Source organism: Amblyomma mixtum, chromosome 3 (genome assembly GCF_055824585.1).
Source record: "Amblyomma mixtum isolate Tamu chromosome 3, ASM5582458v1, whole genome shotgun sequence".
NCBI classification, from domain to species: domain Eukaryota; kingdom Metazoa; phylum Arthropoda; class Arachnida; order Ixodida; family Ixodidae; genus Amblyomma; species Amblyomma mixtum.
In genome coordinates, this window is record NC_143014.1 from 61,682,709 (window position 1) to 61,703,262 (window position 20,554).

The following is a 20,554-nucleotide window of genomic DNA, read 5'->3' on the forward strand; positions in this document are numbered from 1 at the left end:
CGACAGGTTCAGTACAAAAATGCCTTTACACCACTAGACCTCGCCATCGAGCTGTTATAATAATTTGAATACCATAGATTACGTTTTTCACTCGCTTGGTGTACACTCCGATACTCCAAGAGTTCTGGTTGCCATCTCTGCGCATTACATGTCCTGTTCACGTCCATTTTCTTTTTCTGCTAAAGTATCCTAAACTTGCTTTTTCTCTCTAATCCGCGCCGCTCTCTGCCCCTCAGTGTTACGCCTATTAATTTTCTTTCGCTCACTTACGGCACCGTTCTTAGCCTGACTTCTAGCTTTAATCATCACTTCCACGTTTCGGACCCATGGCTGAGTGCTAGCAAGATAGTCTATACAGTTTTTTTTAGAGATGTTGTAAGCTGCTGTTCATAATTGGGAAGTGGCAGTGTAATATAATGCACCCGAACTTTATAAGTCCTTCGCTAATAGCTCTCTCTCTCATGACCAGTACTTGCCGCACCTTCCTATATATGACAACCTATATGGACCCAAACACAAGTGCGTTTCACACTCTCTCACCCTAAGCCGAGCGGGATCGCTACTCTTGTACGGCCGTTTTCTTTCCAGCGCCCCTTGACATCACCCCATTCCTTTCCCCGCGTATGCAAAGCATGTGTGCTCTCTGGATCATGGGCTACTTTGAATGAGCACCGACTTCCGGATTCGGGTTCGCGTATCGAGAAATTACGCAGGCTGCCTTATTGCCCGTATTGCCCGCAAGATAAAGAAAACCAACCGGACAATCTTGTGACAAGAGCACTAGCTTTTGGCAGGGCTCACGGGAAGGCACGAGACGAGGACGCCGACGCATATCTGTGATAAGAACAACGTTTTAACGGCTAGGCTATAGGACGACAGACGCGTAGAAAAACAAAACACAAAAGCGGCAAGCTGGCAGAAATAGTGCCAAGAAGAAAAGGTGGCATGTACGGGCTGCAAAAGCAGACAGCCCCTTACTGCGGAAGCTAAAAGAATTAAATTTGCACCGCATTAGGTTGCAGAAGCATTACTACGAGCTCAGAGGGACATTTAAGAGGAGGGCGCCTGTACGATTCCGGCCTAATGGGGAACTTTGGCACCACGACCAAATGGAGCACCTAAAATCGAGATACGCAATATATATTTTGCCATTCGCTTTGGTAAAAACACGATGACTGCAGTCGCTGAGGTGCTCGTGGGAATTGTACAACTGCTAACATATGCCATTTAAATAAAGAAAGAACGCGACGTAGAAGAAAGGAAATTAACGATTTCCTGCTAACACACAGGTCGTTTGAGTAGAACGTTAGCTCAGCTGGAATGTGACAACTTTGCCAAGAGGTTGGCAACCATAGCCGAGACAAATTGTCACGTGGGACAGAGAAAAGCTCTCTGCAGCATTGCAGATTACTTTTAAAGGCACATAAAATTAAAAAAAGTTCCGTTTTATTCACACTGAGAAAAGCATGAGTACTATGCAAGCAAAAGCAAAAATAAAACGAAAATAATAGCTGTACTTCTGATATTTCCCTCCTGGCACCAGTGCAATTTTCGCTCGATATCTGTTAAGAACAAGCTGCTTGGACGGATTTTCTAAATTACAGTGCAGCACGAAGCAGTTTGAGGATTTATGACAGGCGCATGTATGCTTGAAATAACTACTCACTTTGTAGTTTGCTGCCTTCACTTCCTACATTTTGCTCTTTAACGCAGGCACCAGATAACTGTAGCAAGTTGTGACTTGGAAACTGAGTGGACAACAGAGACAATTGACTGCTGCTTACCGACATGCTGTGTCCATCCCGCTGGCGTTGTCGTAGTCTAAAATGTGCGGAAGTACGTCGGCAGCCAGAATAGAGAAACACGGTTTAAGGTGGATCTTGAATTTTGGCACAATGCAGGTTTCTGAAAAGTACACAAAGGAACGCACCACTCGCTTCGTGAATACAGATTAGGCGCCTTCCGAGGAACGTTTTGTGTCTCATAGCAGCTGCGTAGGCAGCTAATGAAGTGGCGGGAAAAGGGAAAAAGATAAAAAATGGAAGCTGCAGCTAATCTGCTAATTTTTTAATGAGCCTGGTCCCGATATACACAAGTGGCTTGAAGCACGCCTTTGTTTTACGGGTGCCAAGAATTTTAAAATACGCGCTTTGGAAGAATACTTGAGGTTTATGAAATTGAAGCTGCGATGGCATTGCCATTAAGCGTTACTGGCATGGTTCTCTTAACTATTCAAGCTTTCAAGCGTGCATGAATTTGAAACATGTGCGTTATTGAGAAAAACGAAAATTTTAATTAGCTATGGGGAGGTCTTTCATTATCTGTCAAATACGCAAATATTATAACTTTCCAATTTTCCCCTTAAAAAATCTCGCGCACATACTTGAGAACATAAAAAAAAAACTTGCTGAAAATTGTGCTTACTTGCGTCTTGCTCGCACGTCCAGTTATATTTGTCCTCAATGGCAACAACTAATTTGTCGACGTCACCTTCTGTGTCAAATTCATCGTCACCTTTGCAATGAAACGTAGTTTTGACGTTTGACACGCACCACTTGTACTCGCGGAGACCCCTATAGGAATCGAAACAGTTAGTGCCGCATACAGTCACTGGCATGAACTTTGAAATAGGAAGGAAAGTACTCTTGCCTGCACGCAAGCCTGCTTTCGTAAGGGTTGCCCCTGTCTGTCGTGTGCGGTTGAACTTGCTTGAGAATAATTTCTTCGCATTTATACAGAGACTGTAACATGTCCTCTTTGTTGCATTCTGAAAACAGTGTAAACATAGTTCACGTTAAGTGGGATGTGTTTTGGTGCTGCAAAGACTGTTGGTACTGCGAAGGCTGGTTTAACCTGTTTGAGCTCCAGTGCAAAATCCATCAAATGCACTGTACAAAACGTCGGTGTAATGTTCCAGCTCCTTCGATTGCAAGAACTGGTGGTTCAGTCTGCACGGAAGGTCCATTTTCTTCAAGATACATTGTTTGTACGCCGTCACCTTCCTGAAAAAACGATGGGAAAAGAAAGTTGAGCATCGTGTTAGAATTCGGGCTTTATGGCGCTGCAGTGCTCATAAAGCTTACCCGCAAGGGTCCATCCTGTCATTTCTGACGAAAGAATTGGAAAGTTCTTCTAGGGTGCGCACACATTCACGTATACTCGTAGTTACTGAAGCGGTGCTGCAATGAAATCCTGAAAAAAGAAATGCACTGTAAACTGTTGCCCTCTACGAATATGCCTCAAGTGAAAAAGCACGAACCATTGCACGCCCACTGAAAGCTTGAAGCAAGCCTCCTTGTCAAGAAGCCCATGATTCCAACATGGCTCGCTGTGTTGTCGATATCAATGTTCTGGCAGCTGGAGTCAACTATGTACTTGACACAACTCTGATACCGTTTGTATCCCCTAGGCATGTAAGAAACCGAAAAGAAGGCTGAGCTTTCGTCCTTCAGATGGCATTAGTGTTACACGCATTGTTAAAGAAACGAAGGACATACTCGCATGCCATCTTCTGCGCTTTGACATTTGAAATGGTGCCGACATGCGCGATCACTTCACTCTTGAGCACTTCAATGCAGGCCGGTATCGACTTCAGTAGAAATGATTCGTCACATAGGGCATCTATAAGAGAAGCATACTCCCAATCGGTATTTTTTTCCCAGGAACATTTTGTTCGCGACGGCATAACCTGGGGCAAGCGCCACCACTTTCAACAAAAATATCTAATTTCATAAGAAATATTCTTTTCCTGCTTTCATGTTACGTGAAAAATAAATTTGCGAAAGGGCTGGTAAGCACCCCGTTACCACTTTTGTCACTCGAGGCACTTATTTCGTAACTAAACTGTGTCGCCTGCTTCCATATTACACAACCAAGTTTCGTGGTAGTTAACAAAATTAGAGGATACCTCACTCTCTTGTTACACTCAGTTCGTTATGTTTGTCCTTTTTTTTACGCGACTGCATGTTGACTGCAAGGAGATGGACTACTTCACGCACATGAGCCACTTCTCGAGATTAAATTATGTCGCGAAGAACCTACCAGATGCAAGGTTACAGGTCCAGTTATATTCCTTGTAAAGGTCTCTGGAATACTCTGAAACGATGGCATTCTCTCCCGTTGTAGAACAGAGCTCAAGCTGAGCGGAACGAGCGCACTCCTCGTACGACTTCACCGCTCTGGAACAGAACATTAGTGACAAGTGAACTAGTGACGAGAGAAAAAAGCGCGGTGACACCACATGAGCACACGCAAAAAAAAAAAAAAACAATTTCCCGTACTTGCAAGTGAGCTCGACATCTCCGGTTTGGAATTTTTCGCCCGTAAATTCAGCTGGAACTGTCCTGTTGAACAACTCTTGGCAGTGTGTGAGCTTGTCTTTCAGGAGATCATCCTGGCAGCCACTCTTTCCTGCTCCAGCAAGTAGAAAACAAAACAAGGAAGCAAGCTTTTAAGTTATTGTGTAAATAAATAAATAAATAAATAAATAAATAAATAAATAAATAAATAAATAAATAAATAAATAAATAAATAAATAAATAAATAAATAAATAAATAAATAAATAAATAAATAAACAAACAAATAAATAAATAGCCACAACAGCTAGCTGGAGGTCGCCAGATTCGGCGGCGATCCCCACTGCGAATGGGGAGACGTACCTAGTACGTGTGGAACGTTAAATCAACGTACGTAACATGACGGCACCGTCCATGAAGGTAGACTCCACAGCGCTTGTATCGTTGCAGATCCAGCTGTATGCGTCGAGTATTTCCGTCGTAGCCGCCCTCACGTCGTGATGGTGCAAGACGAGGTCGTCTGGGCTGCATATCCTTCCTGCTTGCACTGTGACGCAGAGCTCGAAGGACTGCATGACACTGGCGTAAACAGTGAGATTGTAGTCAAGCGCCAAGAAACTTCTTTCTAAATGCGTTAGTAACTCAGGGCGGTAACGCCTTTAGCGGGAGACATCGGCAGAGAACACGAAAGACAACTCTGCACATGACATATATGTCTGCACAATTAGTGCCTGAACAATAATAAAAGCACGGCAGTTCCTACGCAAAATTAACGCTGTTGTTTTCCTCAGCTCAACCGATATACTATACTCTTAGCAGCAGAGCCCATTACATTAGCCGTCTTGGGTACCGTATTTTCCGGTGTATAAGACGCGGCTTTTTTTCGAAAATTTTGCTGGTGCGTCCTATACAAGGGTGCGTCTTATATGCGAATTTTTAATCTTTTTTTGCCCGTTCATCGATTACTCCAGTTCATGCTCAAGCTTTTTTCACCTAAAAAATATCACTACCAATAACGCGGTTGTAACACGGTTAATACTTCAATACCGGGACCGCCGTGCGCGACATTCTAGGTGATCTATATTATGAAACGGCGGGGATGACGACTTCCGGGATCACAAACGCGCGGCTGTTTCGGAGGCCCCAAGCAAAAGTAATGAGAAGCGCCAAAAGATGGTGACAATCGCGCTTCTCGCCATTGTCAAGACAAGCCGGCGTTCTTTTTTAGTCACCCTTTGCAACTTTTTTTTGCTCCGTGTACGTAGTGCATGTTTCAGCCGAGTTGCTTCCAGAAATGGGTGAACCTTTTGATAGCGCATCTGAAGATGAAGACTTCGAAGGTTTCAAGTAGAATAAAATGTTATGGACATATGGGGAGCTGTATCGTTTTTCCGTTCTTTTTTGCTAGAACGTGGACGAGTATGGCATGAGTGTTGCCTTTTTCGATCACTTAGCGTTGCTTAAGAATTGCTCACAGGTACGATGCATTTCGCGATAGTCGCGCAAGCGTATTTAATTAAGCCTCACTGGCCTAACTGGGTAAACTGGGGTGCGTCTTATACACGGGTGCGTCTTATATACGAACTTTTCCAGCGACAGCTTGCATATATGGCAAGTGCGTCTTATACAAGGGTGCGTCTTATACACCGGAAAATACGGTATATAAAGCCTGCATGCATAACATCTGGTAGGCCTCATCATATTTACAGCGCATTAAAAGAGACAAGACAAAGTAAAGGAACACACAGATGCAAGACGAACGTTGGCGTTTGTGTGTTCCTTACTTTGTCTTGCTCCTAACTTTTAACGCGCTGTAAATATGTACTGCAGCTACAGAGACCAACTAGGCCTGTCTTTCTGACTTGACAAATGCGCCACATCGTCAGAGAAGACGCCTACCGATTTACAGGGTCGACACTTGTTTGTTTTTCTCAGCTCAAACGATATATACTGTAAGCTGCAGACCGCATTACATTAGCCGTCTTGAGTATTGAAAGCCGGGATGCGGAAAATCTGGGAGGCCTCGTCATATTTAGATCGCATTAGATGACGCAAGACAAACGCGCATTTTGCCAACGACTCCAAAGTGGGCACATAAATACGCTGCAGATTGATTTGCTTTTCTATGCCCTATGGGACTGACAGAACATGTGTGTTTACACACGAAGTCGAAGAAAAATTGTTTTTTTTTTCGATGAGAGCGGTGGGGAAAGAGCATTGGAACGATATTTTAGACGGAAGAAAAAAAAAAGAAATACCTGCATGCCATGGCTTGGTTTTCTCCCACTAGCTTTCCGCCATCCAATTTCCCAAACAACACGCTTGTAATAAGGCCATGACAAATCTTGAGGCTTTCCATAAGGTTTCCAAGAGTGCATTGGTGAGCTGCACAACAAGCATAATGAGTGCTGTGTGTAGATTTATATCAAACATGAAAACACCTAAATGACCGGAAAAAGCATGTAGCTCACAATTGCTCGTGTGGCAAACCCAGCTGTATTTGCCTGGAAGAAACTCAGTGAAAACTCTGACGTCTTTCCTTTTCAAATATTTATGCAGCGGGGGGCACATTTCATAAACCTTGCTGTCCACGCAGTCTTGATAGTCTTCTAGCCCACTGCAAAAATGAGGTTCGGTTATCAGGTATCCAGAGAGAAGGTGCTTCATTTTAAGGACTTACCTGCATGCCATTTGCATTTTTGTCTTGTCCGCTGGATAAAATGTATTCGGTGCAACTGCCATGTCTATAAACCCGAGGCATGTTTTAAGCTGGTCCACAATGCTGTGCGTCTTGCATTTCTGATCTAGAAAATGATCGCTTAGAATGTAGGACCGGCGAATTTCAGACATATCCTCACGCTTACCTTGCCCGTTCAGCGCACACGTCCAGCTGAACTTCTTCATAATGTGGCGGGTTAACCGCCTCACCTTAGTCGATCTTACAAGTATTTTGTTGGCACATACACGGGAAGTTTTGCTGATGACACAGTTCTGGTAGTGCTTGAGGCCCCTACGACGCAAACACTCTCATGAGCGGGGAAAAAGCCGGCAAATACAAGAGAGTACAACAAGCGTATATCGCAAAGGCTTACTCGCAAGCCTTGGCATGCGCTTGCTTGTTATTCTTGTGGCCAGAATTCGGGATCACGACAAAGTACATTATTCCGAGGCAGCCTTGCATTTCATGCAACAGTTTAGTTTCATTGCACGTGTCTGTCAGACCTGTGGAAGAAAGTACTCATTTGATTTATGAAAAAAGTAATTAGAAAGTAAGTAAGGTTCAGTCCATTAATTCATGCAACAAGGAAATTACAGAACTCCGTGTGTCAGAAAAGCCGGCGCCGGCATCGTTGGCCGATAGCGAAAAACCTACGAAGAATTCCGAAAGGAGCAACTTAGGGGGCAGTTAGGCGACGTAGGTTAAACGACCTTGTGACGTCATCCTGCCCACCGGATTGTGAGCAAACTGCCCAGCGTGGCAGGTGGCAGATAAAATTAATGACTGCTAGCGAGAGGTTGGTCGGGAAGAGCAACCTGGGTCTTACAATCCCAACCCGTGGCAGCACCTGCCATCACCGGGCTGTGGCGCATCGCTTAAGCGCTGCACCTCTGAACCAAGAGGGGTATGAGGACTCCCAGGGATCATTATCATTATCATCATCATCATCATCAACCTGACTACGTCCACTGCCGAGCAAAGGCCTCTCCAATGTCTCTCCAATCAACCCTGTCCTTTGCCAGTTGCGGCCACTGTATCCCCGCAAACTGCTTAATCTCATCCGCCAACCTAACTTTCTGCCGCCCCCTGCTACGTTTGCCTTCTCTTGGAATCCACTCCGTTACCCTCAAGGACCAGCGGTTATCTTGCCTTCGCATTACATGACCTGCCCAAGCCCATTTCTTCCTCTTGATTTCAACTAGAATGTCATTAACCCGCGTTTGTTCCCTCACCCACTCCAGCCGTTTCCGATCTCTTAACGTTACACCTCATTTTTCTTTCCATAGCTCGCATATATGGGTGCCAACCCATTAACGCTATCGCTTAATAACCTTACATATACATACATATTTATTAACTCTCACAAGGTAACATTAGTAACAGAGGAGAGAGGACGCAAGGCAAAAAGCTGCGTTGGTGCAGCTTGAGGGCAACCCTGCGCCCTCTGCCGGCGGTATCGCCTGGCAGCTAATCACAACAGCAGTGGAAGAGCGCACTCACAAGCACATAAGAAAATACAGCCACAAAATATATACATTAACATTTGCAAGGAGGAGTTTAAGTGTCCCCCCCCCCCCCCTCCCTCCGTTTTTTTTTTGTGATTTTGGTGTTCTGAAAACTTCTGTGGGCACCTGTACCACGTGACTAGTATTCGAACTTCTCAAATCACTGCCAGTGGTTGATCATTGACCGTGGGCAGTAGTTTAGTTTTCACTGCGATACTCTCTCTCTCGCATCCACCATGCTTCTTCCGCGTTAGACGCTTTACCCAGGCGAACACACGTACGCACTGATTGACCTTGTAACCCATTGACGCGCGCTTGGCCTGCGGTCAGCTGCAGCTTAAACGTCGGCTTTTTAGTGCATGAGCATTAAACGTTTGCACTGCTCTGCGACTCTTCCCTGCAAAATCTAACTGCAGTTTGTCTGAAGCCTCGGGTCAGCGTTAAATGTTGTATCAGACAAAGAGAGAGGGTGGATAAGGGTAGACGTGGGTTCGACTCTAGACCAAGCATTGGAGGCACGTCGCAACCACTAACTATAATTTTCAAATTCAGTTTACGATAACGACCTAACAGAAGAGAAAAGAAACGAAGGAAGACCCCGTAAAGCTTTCAAAAACTGTGAATGTTCTCTACTTGAACCCGAAAAAAAAAGTCCCTTTGGAGCTAGTTCTTCCTGTGAAGCTGTTTACGCGACCACTGCAAACCTTGACGTGAGAAACAATAAGGCAGCTTCATGCGTAATCTGCACTTGGATTTCGTAACATTCGTACACTACAGTTTTTCATCAGCGAAGACAAGCGTCGCATTTCAACGCGCGCCAAATGCGCTGATTCCTGCATGCTAAAAATTTGTGTCTTGTCGAAGCTTCACAGGAAATACAAATAAGTTCAGAGCTTTCAATAGTGTCCACCACAGCGCATGCTGTTGCTTTGCGATGCAAATGCACAAAAAATCATTGAATAATTTGACGCTAAATGGGGGATCACACTAAGTAACTTTCGTTAAGGCGACGAAGTTTTCCGAAGCAAAGCCTCCTTTCTAGTGGTGGCGCAGATACGGGATTACGGGATAGGATATGCTGAACATTGCAATGAATGTTTGACTATAGAAGCCATGAGAGTAGCATCGTTAGTATCCGTCTCATTTCACAGTCTCGAAGCGTTTTTACTCACAAATCCCTGTAATGAAAAGAAGGCTTACTGTGGTTGAGGGCCTCGGAACACACCCACTTGTATTTTTCAAGGACGTCTTTGTTAGGGGCAAGTGAGATGTTGCAGTGCCCAATGTTTTGACGGAGACAGAGCTCGAACTGTTTGTATGCACTGTAAAATAAATGAATTTTTTTAAAAGTATGTTACGCTATCACAGCGCAAAGTAGCACATGGTACAGTAGCTTATGGAGTGCCGGGTGACCAATAACTGCGATACGCTAGATAATGAAATTTACCTGCATGCTTCCTTGAGTTTAGGGCTGTTGTTCTTCTTGCGAATGTTTGGAATTAGGTTGGTGTCAACAATACCTTGACACCTCCGCGACCTTTCAGCCAGCACTTTTGCGTTGCACGAATCTGAAAAAAAAGTGGAATTTGTGCATATGTACGATGTGACAAAGATGTTAACAAGCCGTAGGCTTATGAGCTGCTGGAATATAGAATAAATAAAATATAAATGAATACGCGATGTAACAGAGAAATGAACTAGCGTTAGTCACCTAGGTTTATGGGGTCTTTGTGTTTCAAGCACGCTTCCTCAGCATATTTTGCACGTTTTGTGGCCATTGCACTGATGGTATTCCAAAGGTGCACAGATTTGTCCCCAGCACAAAGGGCAAGGAAGCTCCGCTCGAAGCAGGACTGGTACTGATGAAGACCTCTGGAGAGCGACAAAGAGTTAAATGTGTTAGTGTACTGGCGCCAAGGTAAATAAGGTCAACAACGTACGAGGCTCACATCTATTAGGAGGAAATTAGCTTTAAGAGTGGTCAAAGAATAGCTACATTAGTGATAACAGATCGGCACACATTCTGTGGAGCAAATAATGTGGGAAATTTTGCGCACGCGAGTGCCAGTCAGCCAATTAACCTTCCGTGATAAAGCCGCTAGATTGTTCTTGGGTTCATACGATCATTATTAACTTATCTGTATTTAGTTATTATTATTCTGCTTTCAGAGAAATCCTTAAACTGATGCACCTACGAGGGAGTTTCACTGGGAAATCGGCGCCGAGATAAGTCGCAACTGAACTCTCGCTTCACCAGTTGGAGGGCGAAAAGCGTGGGAGTTTTTTTTTTATCTTGAGTTAAGTGGGCAGGCACTACGAACTTGGGACCTAATGAAGAATGAGTTCTGCAGCATGAAACTATTTCATAAGGCACCAACCAAGGAGACTGAGGTTAGTAAGACTATTTTATACAAATCTTTAGCTTCTCACTTTATTGTGTTATAATCTTTTGGCTGTTTTTGTTTAAAACTTTAACAGTGGCCTAGCTTCAGCGACCTATTGAGCTGATTAACTTAAAGACCTGATAGTACACTATTTTAAAGGCTGTTTAGACCAAGGGGCAAAAGCATGGTAGTGCACACCACCCACCTGCAAACCATTGTACTGCTGTCGGGATCTCTCAGAGTCAGCTGAGATAGCGACGTGTAATTTAAATGGAGCTCACAACTCTTTGCGTGCGCCATCACGTGTCTTGCAGAGCACTCTAAATGAGAAAAAGCAAAGTTAACATTTTTCGAAAAAGGCATTCCTCCATTGATTAACTGTGCAGTCCACGCGTACCGGTTTTTACATGGTCTTGACATATCCACTTATGCTTGTCGTATAAGTCGAAAAGGTATTTCCTAATTGCCGGTCTCTGAACAATTGTTGTGTCGTAACCGCAATGCTTGCTTATTTTTGTCACCACGCAGTATCGGTAGTCTTCAAGTGCTCTGAAACAGACATCAGGCGCAGACACCCCAACGGTTGGAGTTCAGTTCGCACAAAGTAAACTGACAAAGACTGGACACGTCATTTCACTTACGAGCATGCTATCTTCAAGTCAGAAGCATTGTACGATCCCAGCAACTTAGGCCTCACCACCGTTTTCACAAATCCCAAGCAATGCTTCAGCTCATCCTCAAGATGCTCCTCATTGCAGTCACCTGGAAAAACCATTAATTACTGTACATACTTGCACAAACGTCAGCAAGTGCTTTGGTATCATGCTACATACCGCTGCCACTTTTCCTGGAGCTGCAGTACCACTTGTATTCATTTATTTTGTTGTACAGGAGCATCTTAATTTCGGGCGAGGCAATTATTTCTTTGTTCCCACATATCGTTGACTTCGCTTTCTGTACACACTTGGAATAAGCGGAAAGGCTCCTGTTTAAAATAAAATGACGTAGGGAAATTAGGATTAAAGGGATACCATTTGTGAAGGCAGCCGCATCAGTTCGGCATTAACGTACTCGCAGACGTAGCTGTACTTGAGTGTCTCAAAGGTGTTGTCAACGTAGGGCACAACTCCAGGAATCAGGAACACTTCGCACTGCTTCAGATGAACGACCAGCTCGTCGACTTTACAAAGTTCACCTGCTGAATTTGTGAAAGCGGTATATGCAGCTGATCAATAGAGAATTAATTTACCTTATACTTACCTGTTTTTTTCCGGTCGCACGTCCATAGGTACTTATGGTACAAGTCTTGGGTGTAAAAGCTGATTTCTGATATTTCAGAGAGGACCTTTGGCTCTTTGCAGACAGATCGAATGTTGAGGTCAATGCACTCTCTGTACTGCTGAACGAAACTGAAAAGAGGAAGACTAGGCTTGAACAAAGTACCATGCAAGAATAAACTCGAACGTACCTGCAAGCAATATTAAGCGCGAATGAATCCGATTTGCGAAGGTGGTGGGGATCTCCAATGCCTGCAATAAAGCCTTGACATTCCGTGATGAAAGGCAGAATGTTCTTTACAGTGCAGTCCTCTGTAGGAAAGAGCAATTAATTCGTTTTTATTTTTCACATATAAGCATACATCTGTACCAAGAAGTAGCCACAACACGAGACAAAAACAGGACGTAGTTTTGTAAACCAACTATATGGCGCGTCCTTTTCAAAACGAAACTTGCTAAGCGCGATTAGTTAGTTGAAATGCCGGTACAAAAGCTGCTAGAATGGGGCGCGAGCTGCGCGAGAATCTCGCGTGATTCCTGCCGCTGTCGGGCATCGACAGGAAAATTACGGGTCTAAAGGAGCCCAAGATATAAAAAATGCGTGAATTATGCCGTTCCAACCATTATATTTTCTCACTGTATATTAACCACCAAGCGTATATTAACCACTGTATATTAACTACCAAGATTAACCATCAGCCAAATTTTTTTATGCGGGATTATCTTTTCTGGGCATTTTAACCTGTTATTTACCACGTTTGACTGGATAAGAAGCAATGCAAGGGACAAAAACATAGCACTGCATCCCAGCTTATGCGCGCTTAATGAAATTTGGTGAGCCTTCCCCCCTAGACTGTGTAAAAAAAATTAATTTATTCTTTTACAGAAGCATTTTTTTTTGCTCACGACGAATAATTAGCTTTCAATATATTCCAACCTGTTAACTTGCGTCAACGAAAATGCACACGACACCGAATGCCATTCGAGCAGTGTTCCGCGCACAAGTTTTCCACGTTTTTCTTCCAGGGCAAAACTGCTCATCACATGCTATGGACGCAGGTATGTACATAATTAACTCACCAGGTTTTGTGTTTAATTCACAAACCCATGACAAGTTTCTTGGCACCCCTACTGCGTAGTGTTGAACAGTTTTTTCTTGCAGGACAGGGCTTGACGCGTCGCAAACCTTGAAGATTTCGGAATGCACGCAGTGTCGGTAGTTAAAGAGACCCCTAGAAAGGACAATATGCTTAACATCAGCGCCACGACTGCGCTTAGGTTGCGGGTTTTTATTCTGTAGAATTAAAAGCAGTTACCCGCATGCCTGCTTTGTAGCCTCCACGTCGCCACTGTCCTGGATACTGTCAATCAGCACGTAATCGACAAGCCCTTTGCATTTGTAGACGCCTTCCAGAACTGTGTTTCGGTTGCACTCTGTAAGACATCGATTATCATGTGGCGCATGATAAGGCAAACCGAATACAATGTAGGTTGTCATCTCACGTACCTTTGACGTCAATCATGTTACACAGCCCCATAAACTTTGAGATAAGGTCATTTGTAAAATAGAGAACCTCTGGTGACCGCATCACATCCTCATCTTTGCGACATTCGGGACTGGTGCGCATGCTAAGGCACAGCTTGTAGTCCTCTAGAAAGCTGTGGGCAATTTGAAGGGGAATTAGGACAACTGAATACATGCAGGAATGGTTTCGTATGACTTACGTGCAGAGGTGCTCGGTGTTAAGCCCCATGACGGAGATGTCGAACTCTTTATTCAGAAGACCGACACACTTAGCCAATTCCTTCTTCAGTTGCTCTTTGTCACATTTGTTTTCTAAGGACGCATATCAAGATTAAAAAGTTCGTTACAACACTGTCGACAGGATGCTTAACGAAGAAAAGCCATCGCGGGAAAGACTGACTTAAACTCACCAGGCTCGGTCGTGTTACACGTCCAGTCGTAGAGATTGTAGTTATTCCGCAGGTATTTCGTGACATCACTGCTCATGGGAACGATCTTGTCTTCGCATACCGGGCTCAGCCGCGAAAATATGCACCTTTTGTATTCACGAACTCCACTGTAACGCCAAGAATTAAAATACAGTGTAATGTCAGCAGGATGAACTGCCTAACGTTTCTTAAAGCCATTAGGACATTCAGGTGACTATTGCCAGCGGACTTTTATTTTCTGAAGAAAGTGACGCGTACGGGTTTAAAACACTCATGTTCCCAAAATAATAAACATCTCGTAAGGGGCGCAAGGGGATATTTTTAACTAACTTTGGCAAAATTGACGGCGGAATTAGCCTCGAGGTTCGCGTCGGCTAGCTGACGTTATTGTGGACCACACAGCCGCTGAATGCCAGAAACTTTTGACGAAGACTGCACGACAAAGCACAGTTCAGGCTCTCCCAATAGCCTAAGGAATTTCACAAGGTACAAGTAAGACGACCACCTTACCTGCAAGCGACGCCAAGCCTCACTTGATCGTACGGGTCATCGACGAAGGGAACAACTCTGTACTCAATTATACCTCCGCATTCGCTGAACGCGGCCACAAGCTCTGTCTTGCTGCACATTGCTTCGTTAACTGAAAAGGCAACAACGTCGCTTGAAGACACCGCTTCATAGTGTTAAACAATGACGAGTGTACCTGCATTGAGGTCCCTGGAACATATCGTCTTGTACACGTCAAGAGCGTTTGAAAGATATGCATGGACACTTTGATGAGTCGAAGCAATCTCCATTTTCTCGCACAAGGGAAGGACCTTCTGTTTGACGCAGTTCCCAAAAATTTCAATCGAGCTTGGAGAAGGAGAAAAATGCGATGAAGAAACGTCGTTATTGTGTTAACGATGCTGTGTTGGGCAGAAATATTCGACCAAGAGTTACGAAAGTGCATGCTTACCTGCAGGCCTGAATCAGATCACTGTTGTCTGTGTACTTTAAGAGAGGTTCCACGTCGAGGTCCCATATTCCGTCACATTCACGCAACGCGGAGCCAAGACTACTTTCTGAGCAGTTGTCTGAAAAACGTGAATAGACGAAGCAGATAATTTGCAACAGAATATGCAAGGAGTTTGACTAAGCTTCAGTGACCCTGAAACGCCCTTCATCGACAACTCCGTGTCTTTCTCTTTGATACTTTCATCGCAAAGTACTGAAAAAATGCTAAATATTACAAACGGCTGGCCCATCGCAGCACTTGAAATACGTTCCATCCTCGGCCAGCTAGTCGTACATTACTGTAATGCGCCTTCAATTATTTTTTGACAATGTGATTTGAACGTTATTTCCACTTGTACAATTAACCTGGCCAACGGGGGAATTTTAATTTGAAATGAACCTAGTAAACCTCTTCTGGCGCAGTGGAATATTGAGAGGAACAAGAAAACGCACAAACAACGACAGTATAAAGGCTCTTTAGATACGGAGAAATAGCAGAAGTTGCTTACTTGTGCTAATGAAATGAGAGTACTTTTTCACGATCTGTACAGGGTTAGTCAAGGACACTTGCAAATCTTGGGACATGTCAGTGCTCCCACACGCAATCTTCGTCATCTCCTGGATGCAGCCTTTGTAGTTGTCAAGATACCTAAAGAAAGAGATTGACTTGTGGGTTGGGGGACCATAAAAGAAGCGGTCCATTTTTTTTGCGTCTTTTTCTCACTGTACCTCTGCACTGCCGGCAGATCTAACTCGGCGGTGTCAGATCCTAAGTTTGGAACCACTCCGTAACTTATGAACCCGAGGCACTCTTCGTACATCTCCGATAGCGCAGCGGACGTGCACTTTGGTTTACCTGCGCATCAGTGACAGAAGGCTTGGCACAATGCACCTTTACATGGTAATGGGCGATGTAACACAAGGCGTCCTGACCTGGTAGTAAGAAGGAGCAGTAATTTCTATAGGTGTCATTTAGCAGCTGCGTATGTCTTCGAATGCGTGAAAGTTTCAGCACGGAGGGAAAAAATCGGCATTCCTGAAGTTGGTTATCTATGCAAGTCTGGTGATCCAGGTAATACCTGAAAAAGTAACAAGAAGGAAAGTAACAAGACAAATAAGTAACGAAGCCGACATGAAGGACGCAAAAGCGACGGCATGAACTGCGCTGGAAAGGGAGCGGTGTGGTCATCTCACCTGTCCTCTGTTCGTTCTGGCCGTGAAAGCCTAGCACCGCAAAGCGGCCGAGTATCTAGTAATCTCGCCTCATTCGAGGCCATCGTATAAATACAGCAGGTTGCCTTAATGGCTCTAAGAAGTGCAGCAAAAGCTCGCCATGTTAATAGCACGCAGCAGTGGTGGAGCTGCGGTGCTTGTATCTGTGTGACTCGTATCTTTGCGAGTGCGCTCCCGCGAAAGCATTCTCTAAACTCAGCAGCACCATGTAGATACGGTTGTTTGGCGCCCTGCTTGGAAACGAAGCTTTCCTTGCTCTACTTTGCGCCGTAAACATGCTCTAGAGAAGTTATATTCAGTCTGTATTATTTCAGAACGTCTTTGCTGCAGGACGGCACGGCTATCGCAAGCCAGGTGTAAAAAAAAAAAGAAAATGCCCCCAGAACACCCCTGCGTTCAGCCTATTTCGAACTTGATTGAAGGGTTATGTTCATAACAGCTGCGCCACTTTTGCACGCAAAACCTAAAAAGCTGTGTGTGATGAACATCTCATGTCAATTAGGGGCAATGCGTTTTTTTTTTATAACACGATAAAAAGCTTTCTTTTGTTGTCTGCCCGACCGCATTAGCAGAAACTTACTCGCAGACGCTGCTTACGTCGACGTCGGTTTTGTTCTTCACTGCAGCTACGGCGAAGTCTGCGAGACTCCTGCACTGCTTCAGACCAGCTTCAAGTCTGTCCACGTTACAGTGGTGGCCTGAAACGGAAGACGTCCCCGTTCATCGTACACAAGATAGCATGGCCGAAAGGGATAGGCTTACTTTTCAACCTAACGTTCAAGCTGTCACATGTCCAGTTGTACTTGCTATACAGCCGTGTGGCGTAGTACTCGACGTCTTGGCTTTCCGGCAACGATAGGTGTTGCTTGCTAAATTGATCCAGTTTCGCTCGAATGCATCTTTGGTAGTCTCTTACACTCCTATCAAGAAGAAAAAAATTTTTTCGAACACATCTCTTTTGGTCGTATGTAGAGAAAGACTAGCGCAAAAACTTACATGCAGGCTTCACGCATTGCCTTATCTTTAAAATTGCTGCGCAGTGGTCGTTTAACACCAAAGAGAACAAAACCATAGCATTCTTTGAGCTGTTTGACCAGTACTGTCTTGTTCTTGAACTCGCTCATGCGTCCTAGTAAAGAGACAAACAAGCCCAGAAATGGTTACTATAATCACGCGCGCTAGTTTATTGAGGCCATGCGATAATATAAAACAGTGGCCGCAATTATAAGATGGCGGTTCCCTGAGTATACATTTTCGGCCACATTTTGCAGTTTCAGTAGAGCTGAAAGAACTCTCATGCATCGGGGCCGGCGGAACAGCTATGCGGAGTGGCTGCGGCCGCTTTGCGGTGTGGACATGTATTCAGACGCGAGCAGTGTTGCCCAGCGAGCGCATTACCTTCCCGTTTCCGGAAGCAGGTCCAGTTGTACTTATTGAATGTCGCAAAGGAGAAGTGGGCCACCTCGGGAAGAAGGAACACTGGCGAGTCCGGAGCGCACTTAGCGCTCATTTTCTCACGAACACACTCCTGGTAAAGACGAGTGCCCCTGCGCAAGCGGAGATAACAGTAATCGGGTGAAGGCGTCTATTGCGGTACAAGGAAGCCGTAAAACAAGTTTAGCAAACGTTCAGGAAGTCGCTAAGGCGTAGTTTCGCTTCTCGAAGGGCGTCTTCCGCTCGCGTGCCGATTGTTAAGTCTGTTTGCAATTCGAGACACGTCCTGTGGCGTCGGTCCACACGGGGCTGAGATTATCAGATTACCAGAACGATTGCGACGCGCGCGCACTATTTGCTTCCCTTTACTGCTGCCCGCTGTTAAGCTGTCCAGGCCGCATTCTGCAGTAACGGCGTTCACTGCGGCGCCCTAGGACAAGCGCCTCATCCACTGCCCTGCTTCCCAGAAGCCCCGTCTTTGCTCAGCGTAGATAACGCATTTTCAGTCGCAGAGCACCCGAGTGAAAGTTTGAGAAATACCTCAACTGTTAAAAAAAAAGCCTTTGACTGTTTGAGACAAAATTATTCCACGAAGTAACCCCTTATAAATGCTAATTATTTACAAGCAGCCATAAGCAGAACAAAAGCGCCACATTCCGTATTGCGATAGCGAACTAGAAACCGCCTATATGCAAGGTCTCAAAAAGAAGGAAGAAATAAAAGAGCAACGAAGGATAGGCTGGGCGACATAACAAAAGCACCTGGTCTTGGTGCTCTCATACCAACACTGGATCTCATCAAAATTGTTTCTCAGGCTGTTAAAGGGGCTCTGAAACGCCTTCCGAGGAGAGCACATCAACTCGCCCAATCACTGAATTGTGTTGTCATGAACACCTAAGCCAAGTAATACACGTCTATAAAAGTATAATACATTCTACACACAGCAGAGAACCAACAATCACGCGCGAAAATTGGAGAGTCCCTTGCCGGCTACTTTTTCATGCTTGCACCTTCCTCCATCACTAGCACCTACGTATACAAGTTGAAAGATGGCTACCAAGGCTTTTGATGGCTACCAAGGCTATTGGCAGCTACCATGGCTGCGGCCAATAAGTCGCGTAGCTCCGGCGGTCAGGAAGCCCCTCCTGGGGCCGGCGGATGAGCGCCGACCTTCCAACGTGCAAAAAGTGACGAGAGGAGAGGGAAAGGCGCGAAGACGCTGAAATTCAAATTGTGACTACAGATAAATCAGCTTCTACAAAGCCATTAAAAAATTCTTGCTGGACAATATTTGTGAAGGGGCGTGGTTTAATATCCTAGATACCGCAACGTTATTAGAGCCCCTTTCAGAGCCCCTTTAACGCTAGCTTCGGTTTAAGAAGTACATGCGCAACCGCCGCGCATCGGTTTAGGTATTCTGTGATATTGGCAATCTTGCCAGTAGAAAACATACCGGCATGCTTCACCCAGCCTCGATGTGTCGGACATGTTAGCCGCATTTGGTATTACTTTAGTCGTCATGATCCCCTTGCAACTGTTCAATTCACTGAGGAGACTGTTCTTGTTGCAGTCAGGGTCTAAAAAAAGAAAACAGAAAAACCGCACATTTTATTCATAAAACTCTAATAAATGCCGTAAATTGAATGTCAGAAGACATACAAGTTCACGTTAGAGGCTGCACCTGGTAGTGCAGCAAAAAAAAATGTTCTGACGACAAGGAAGCACTTACGATTGTCGCAAGTCCATTGGTACTGTTCATACACAGAATACGTGTAGTTCTTCACTGAATCTAGCAGGAGCACTTGACCTTGATTGCTTGCGCAACTGCCGATTATTTCCTCGTTCACGCAGTCTTGGTATGTGTTAAGTGCACTGCAAGAAGGGCAAGACAAAAAAGACAAAAACAAGCTTCAGCTGGTTTGAACTAAAGCGACTCGTAAAAGCCCAGTAGTCCAAAACAGGCCGCATGGCTCACACATACCGGCAAGCAAGCTGCAGTTTATCCTGCCCAGCACTAGTATCGGCATTCGGGATCACTTTTGCTCGTACATGTTCTCCAAAGCATTTCTCCAGCTGAGCCAAGAGCGTTTCACTTCGGCACGCTTGACGTTCTGGAAGAAAGCGATTTCAGGTGCAACTGAGACATTGGTCGTGGCAGAGTAAGTTACCACAGTGCTGTAGGGCGCCATTTCACGTATCATTAAACGCACTGCTCAGGGATAGAAGCTCGTAGAAGGCATTCAGCAGCGACCTTAAAAGACAGCAGAACCACGACAGGTGACATCTTGCGGCTACCTGTAATCTTATTCTGGAGACTAACAACCGAAGTGCTCCTACAGGCGGCAGTGAGCGTAATAAAGGTCATCACAATGGACACGATACATAACTAGGCATTTGTGATCATGACTTGTAAACGTGGTTAACGCCTATTTCTTTATGAGGTATGTTTGTGCACGCAATGTACACCTCTATTCCTATTGCCCGCTTGTATGTTCCCAGTCACCTATATCGTGTTAGAAAGTGCGAACGAAGGCTACATGGGCGTCGCCATAGCTCAAGCAGTCCCACACGCTGCCAGGACTACTTGCGTTCAGCATGTATTCTGAGGTAGGCAGGCTCAAGGTAGGACGAAAATAACTAATGTCCAGTTTGGTTTAAGTAGTGCAGTTTAACATCTACAACTCAGAAGCAGCAGGAATCCTTTCATATTAAGCATGTTTGTAGTGTAAGTGTAAGAGTTTGTTGTATGAGGGCCGC

At 44.9% G+C, this 20,554-nt stretch overlaps 1 protein-coding gene across 1 annotated transcript in view; it reads right to left on the bottom strand.

The window, feature by feature from the left end:
• Window positions 1-20,554, bottom strand: part of LOC149350381 (uncharacterized) — a 71,552-nt gene that overhangs the window by 22,699 nt on the left and 28,299 nt on the right. The window contains exons 47-89 of the mRNA XM_089579401.1: window positions 19,779-19,908; window positions 19,527-19,669; window positions 19,251-19,374; window positions 17,762-17,910; window positions 17,360-17,492; window positions 17,126-17,283; window positions 16,944-17,061; window positions 16,064-16,209; window positions 15,860-15,986; window positions 15,640-15,779; window positions 15,093-15,210; window positions 14,838-14,989; window positions 14,645-14,774; window positions 14,117-14,262; window positions 13,907-14,018; window positions 13,689-13,840; window positions 13,498-13,615; window positions 13,262-13,413; window positions 12,373-12,493; window positions 12,165-12,313; window positions 11,976-12,102; window positions 11,738-11,889; window positions 11,546-11,666; window positions 11,302-11,453; window positions 11,110-11,224; window positions 10,232-10,392; window positions 9,968-10,088; window positions 9,721-9,842; window positions 7,389-7,518; window positions 7,161-7,306; window positions 6,977-7,100; window positions 6,768-6,913; window positions 6,555-6,681; window positions 4,691-4,875; window positions 4,281-4,410; window positions 4,042-4,178; window positions 3,498-3,621; window positions 3,260-3,405; window positions 3,084-3,192; window positions 2,854-3,002; window positions 2,650-2,767; window positions 2,425-2,573; window positions 1,785-1,905 (exon numbers count right to left, since the gene is read on the bottom strand). Of these exons, the coding sequence (XP_089435527.1) occupies window positions 1,785-1,905; window positions 2,425-2,573; window positions 2,650-2,767; window positions 2,854-3,002; window positions 3,084-3,192; window positions 3,260-3,405; window positions 3,498-3,621; window positions 4,042-4,178; window positions 4,281-4,410; window positions 4,691-4,875; window positions 6,555-6,681; window positions 6,768-6,913; window positions 6,977-7,100; window positions 7,161-7,306; window positions 7,389-7,518; window positions 9,721-9,842; window positions 9,968-10,088; window positions 10,232-10,392; window positions 11,110-11,224; window positions 11,302-11,453; window positions 11,546-11,666; window positions 11,738-11,889; window positions 11,976-12,102; window positions 12,165-12,313; window positions 12,373-12,493; window positions 13,262-13,413; window positions 13,498-13,615; window positions 13,689-13,840; window positions 13,907-14,018; window positions 14,117-14,262; window positions 14,645-14,774; window positions 14,838-14,989; window positions 15,093-15,210; window positions 15,640-15,779; window positions 15,860-15,986; window positions 16,064-16,209; window positions 16,944-17,061; window positions 17,126-17,283; window positions 17,360-17,492; window positions 17,762-17,910; window positions 19,251-19,374; window positions 19,527-19,669; window positions 19,779-19,908 (5,830 nt within the window). The remainder of the gene's footprint in view (window positions 1-1,784; window positions 1,906-2,424; window positions 2,574-2,649; window positions 2,768-2,853; window positions 3,003-3,083; window positions 3,193-3,259; window positions 3,406-3,497; window positions 3,622-4,041; window positions 4,179-4,280; window positions 4,411-4,690; window positions 4,876-6,554; window positions 6,682-6,767; window positions 6,914-6,976; window positions 7,101-7,160; window positions 7,307-7,388; window positions 7,519-9,720; window positions 9,843-9,967; window positions 10,089-10,231; window positions 10,393-11,109; window positions 11,225-11,301; window positions 11,454-11,545; window positions 11,667-11,737; window positions 11,890-11,975; window positions 12,103-12,164; window positions 12,314-12,372; window positions 12,494-13,261; window positions 13,414-13,497; window positions 13,616-13,688; window positions 13,841-13,906; window positions 14,019-14,116; window positions 14,263-14,644; window positions 14,775-14,837; window positions 14,990-15,092; window positions 15,211-15,639; window positions 15,780-15,859; window positions 15,987-16,063; window positions 16,210-16,943; window positions 17,062-17,125; window positions 17,284-17,359; window positions 17,493-17,761; window positions 17,911-19,250; window positions 19,375-19,526; window positions 19,670-19,778; window positions 19,909-20,554) is intronic.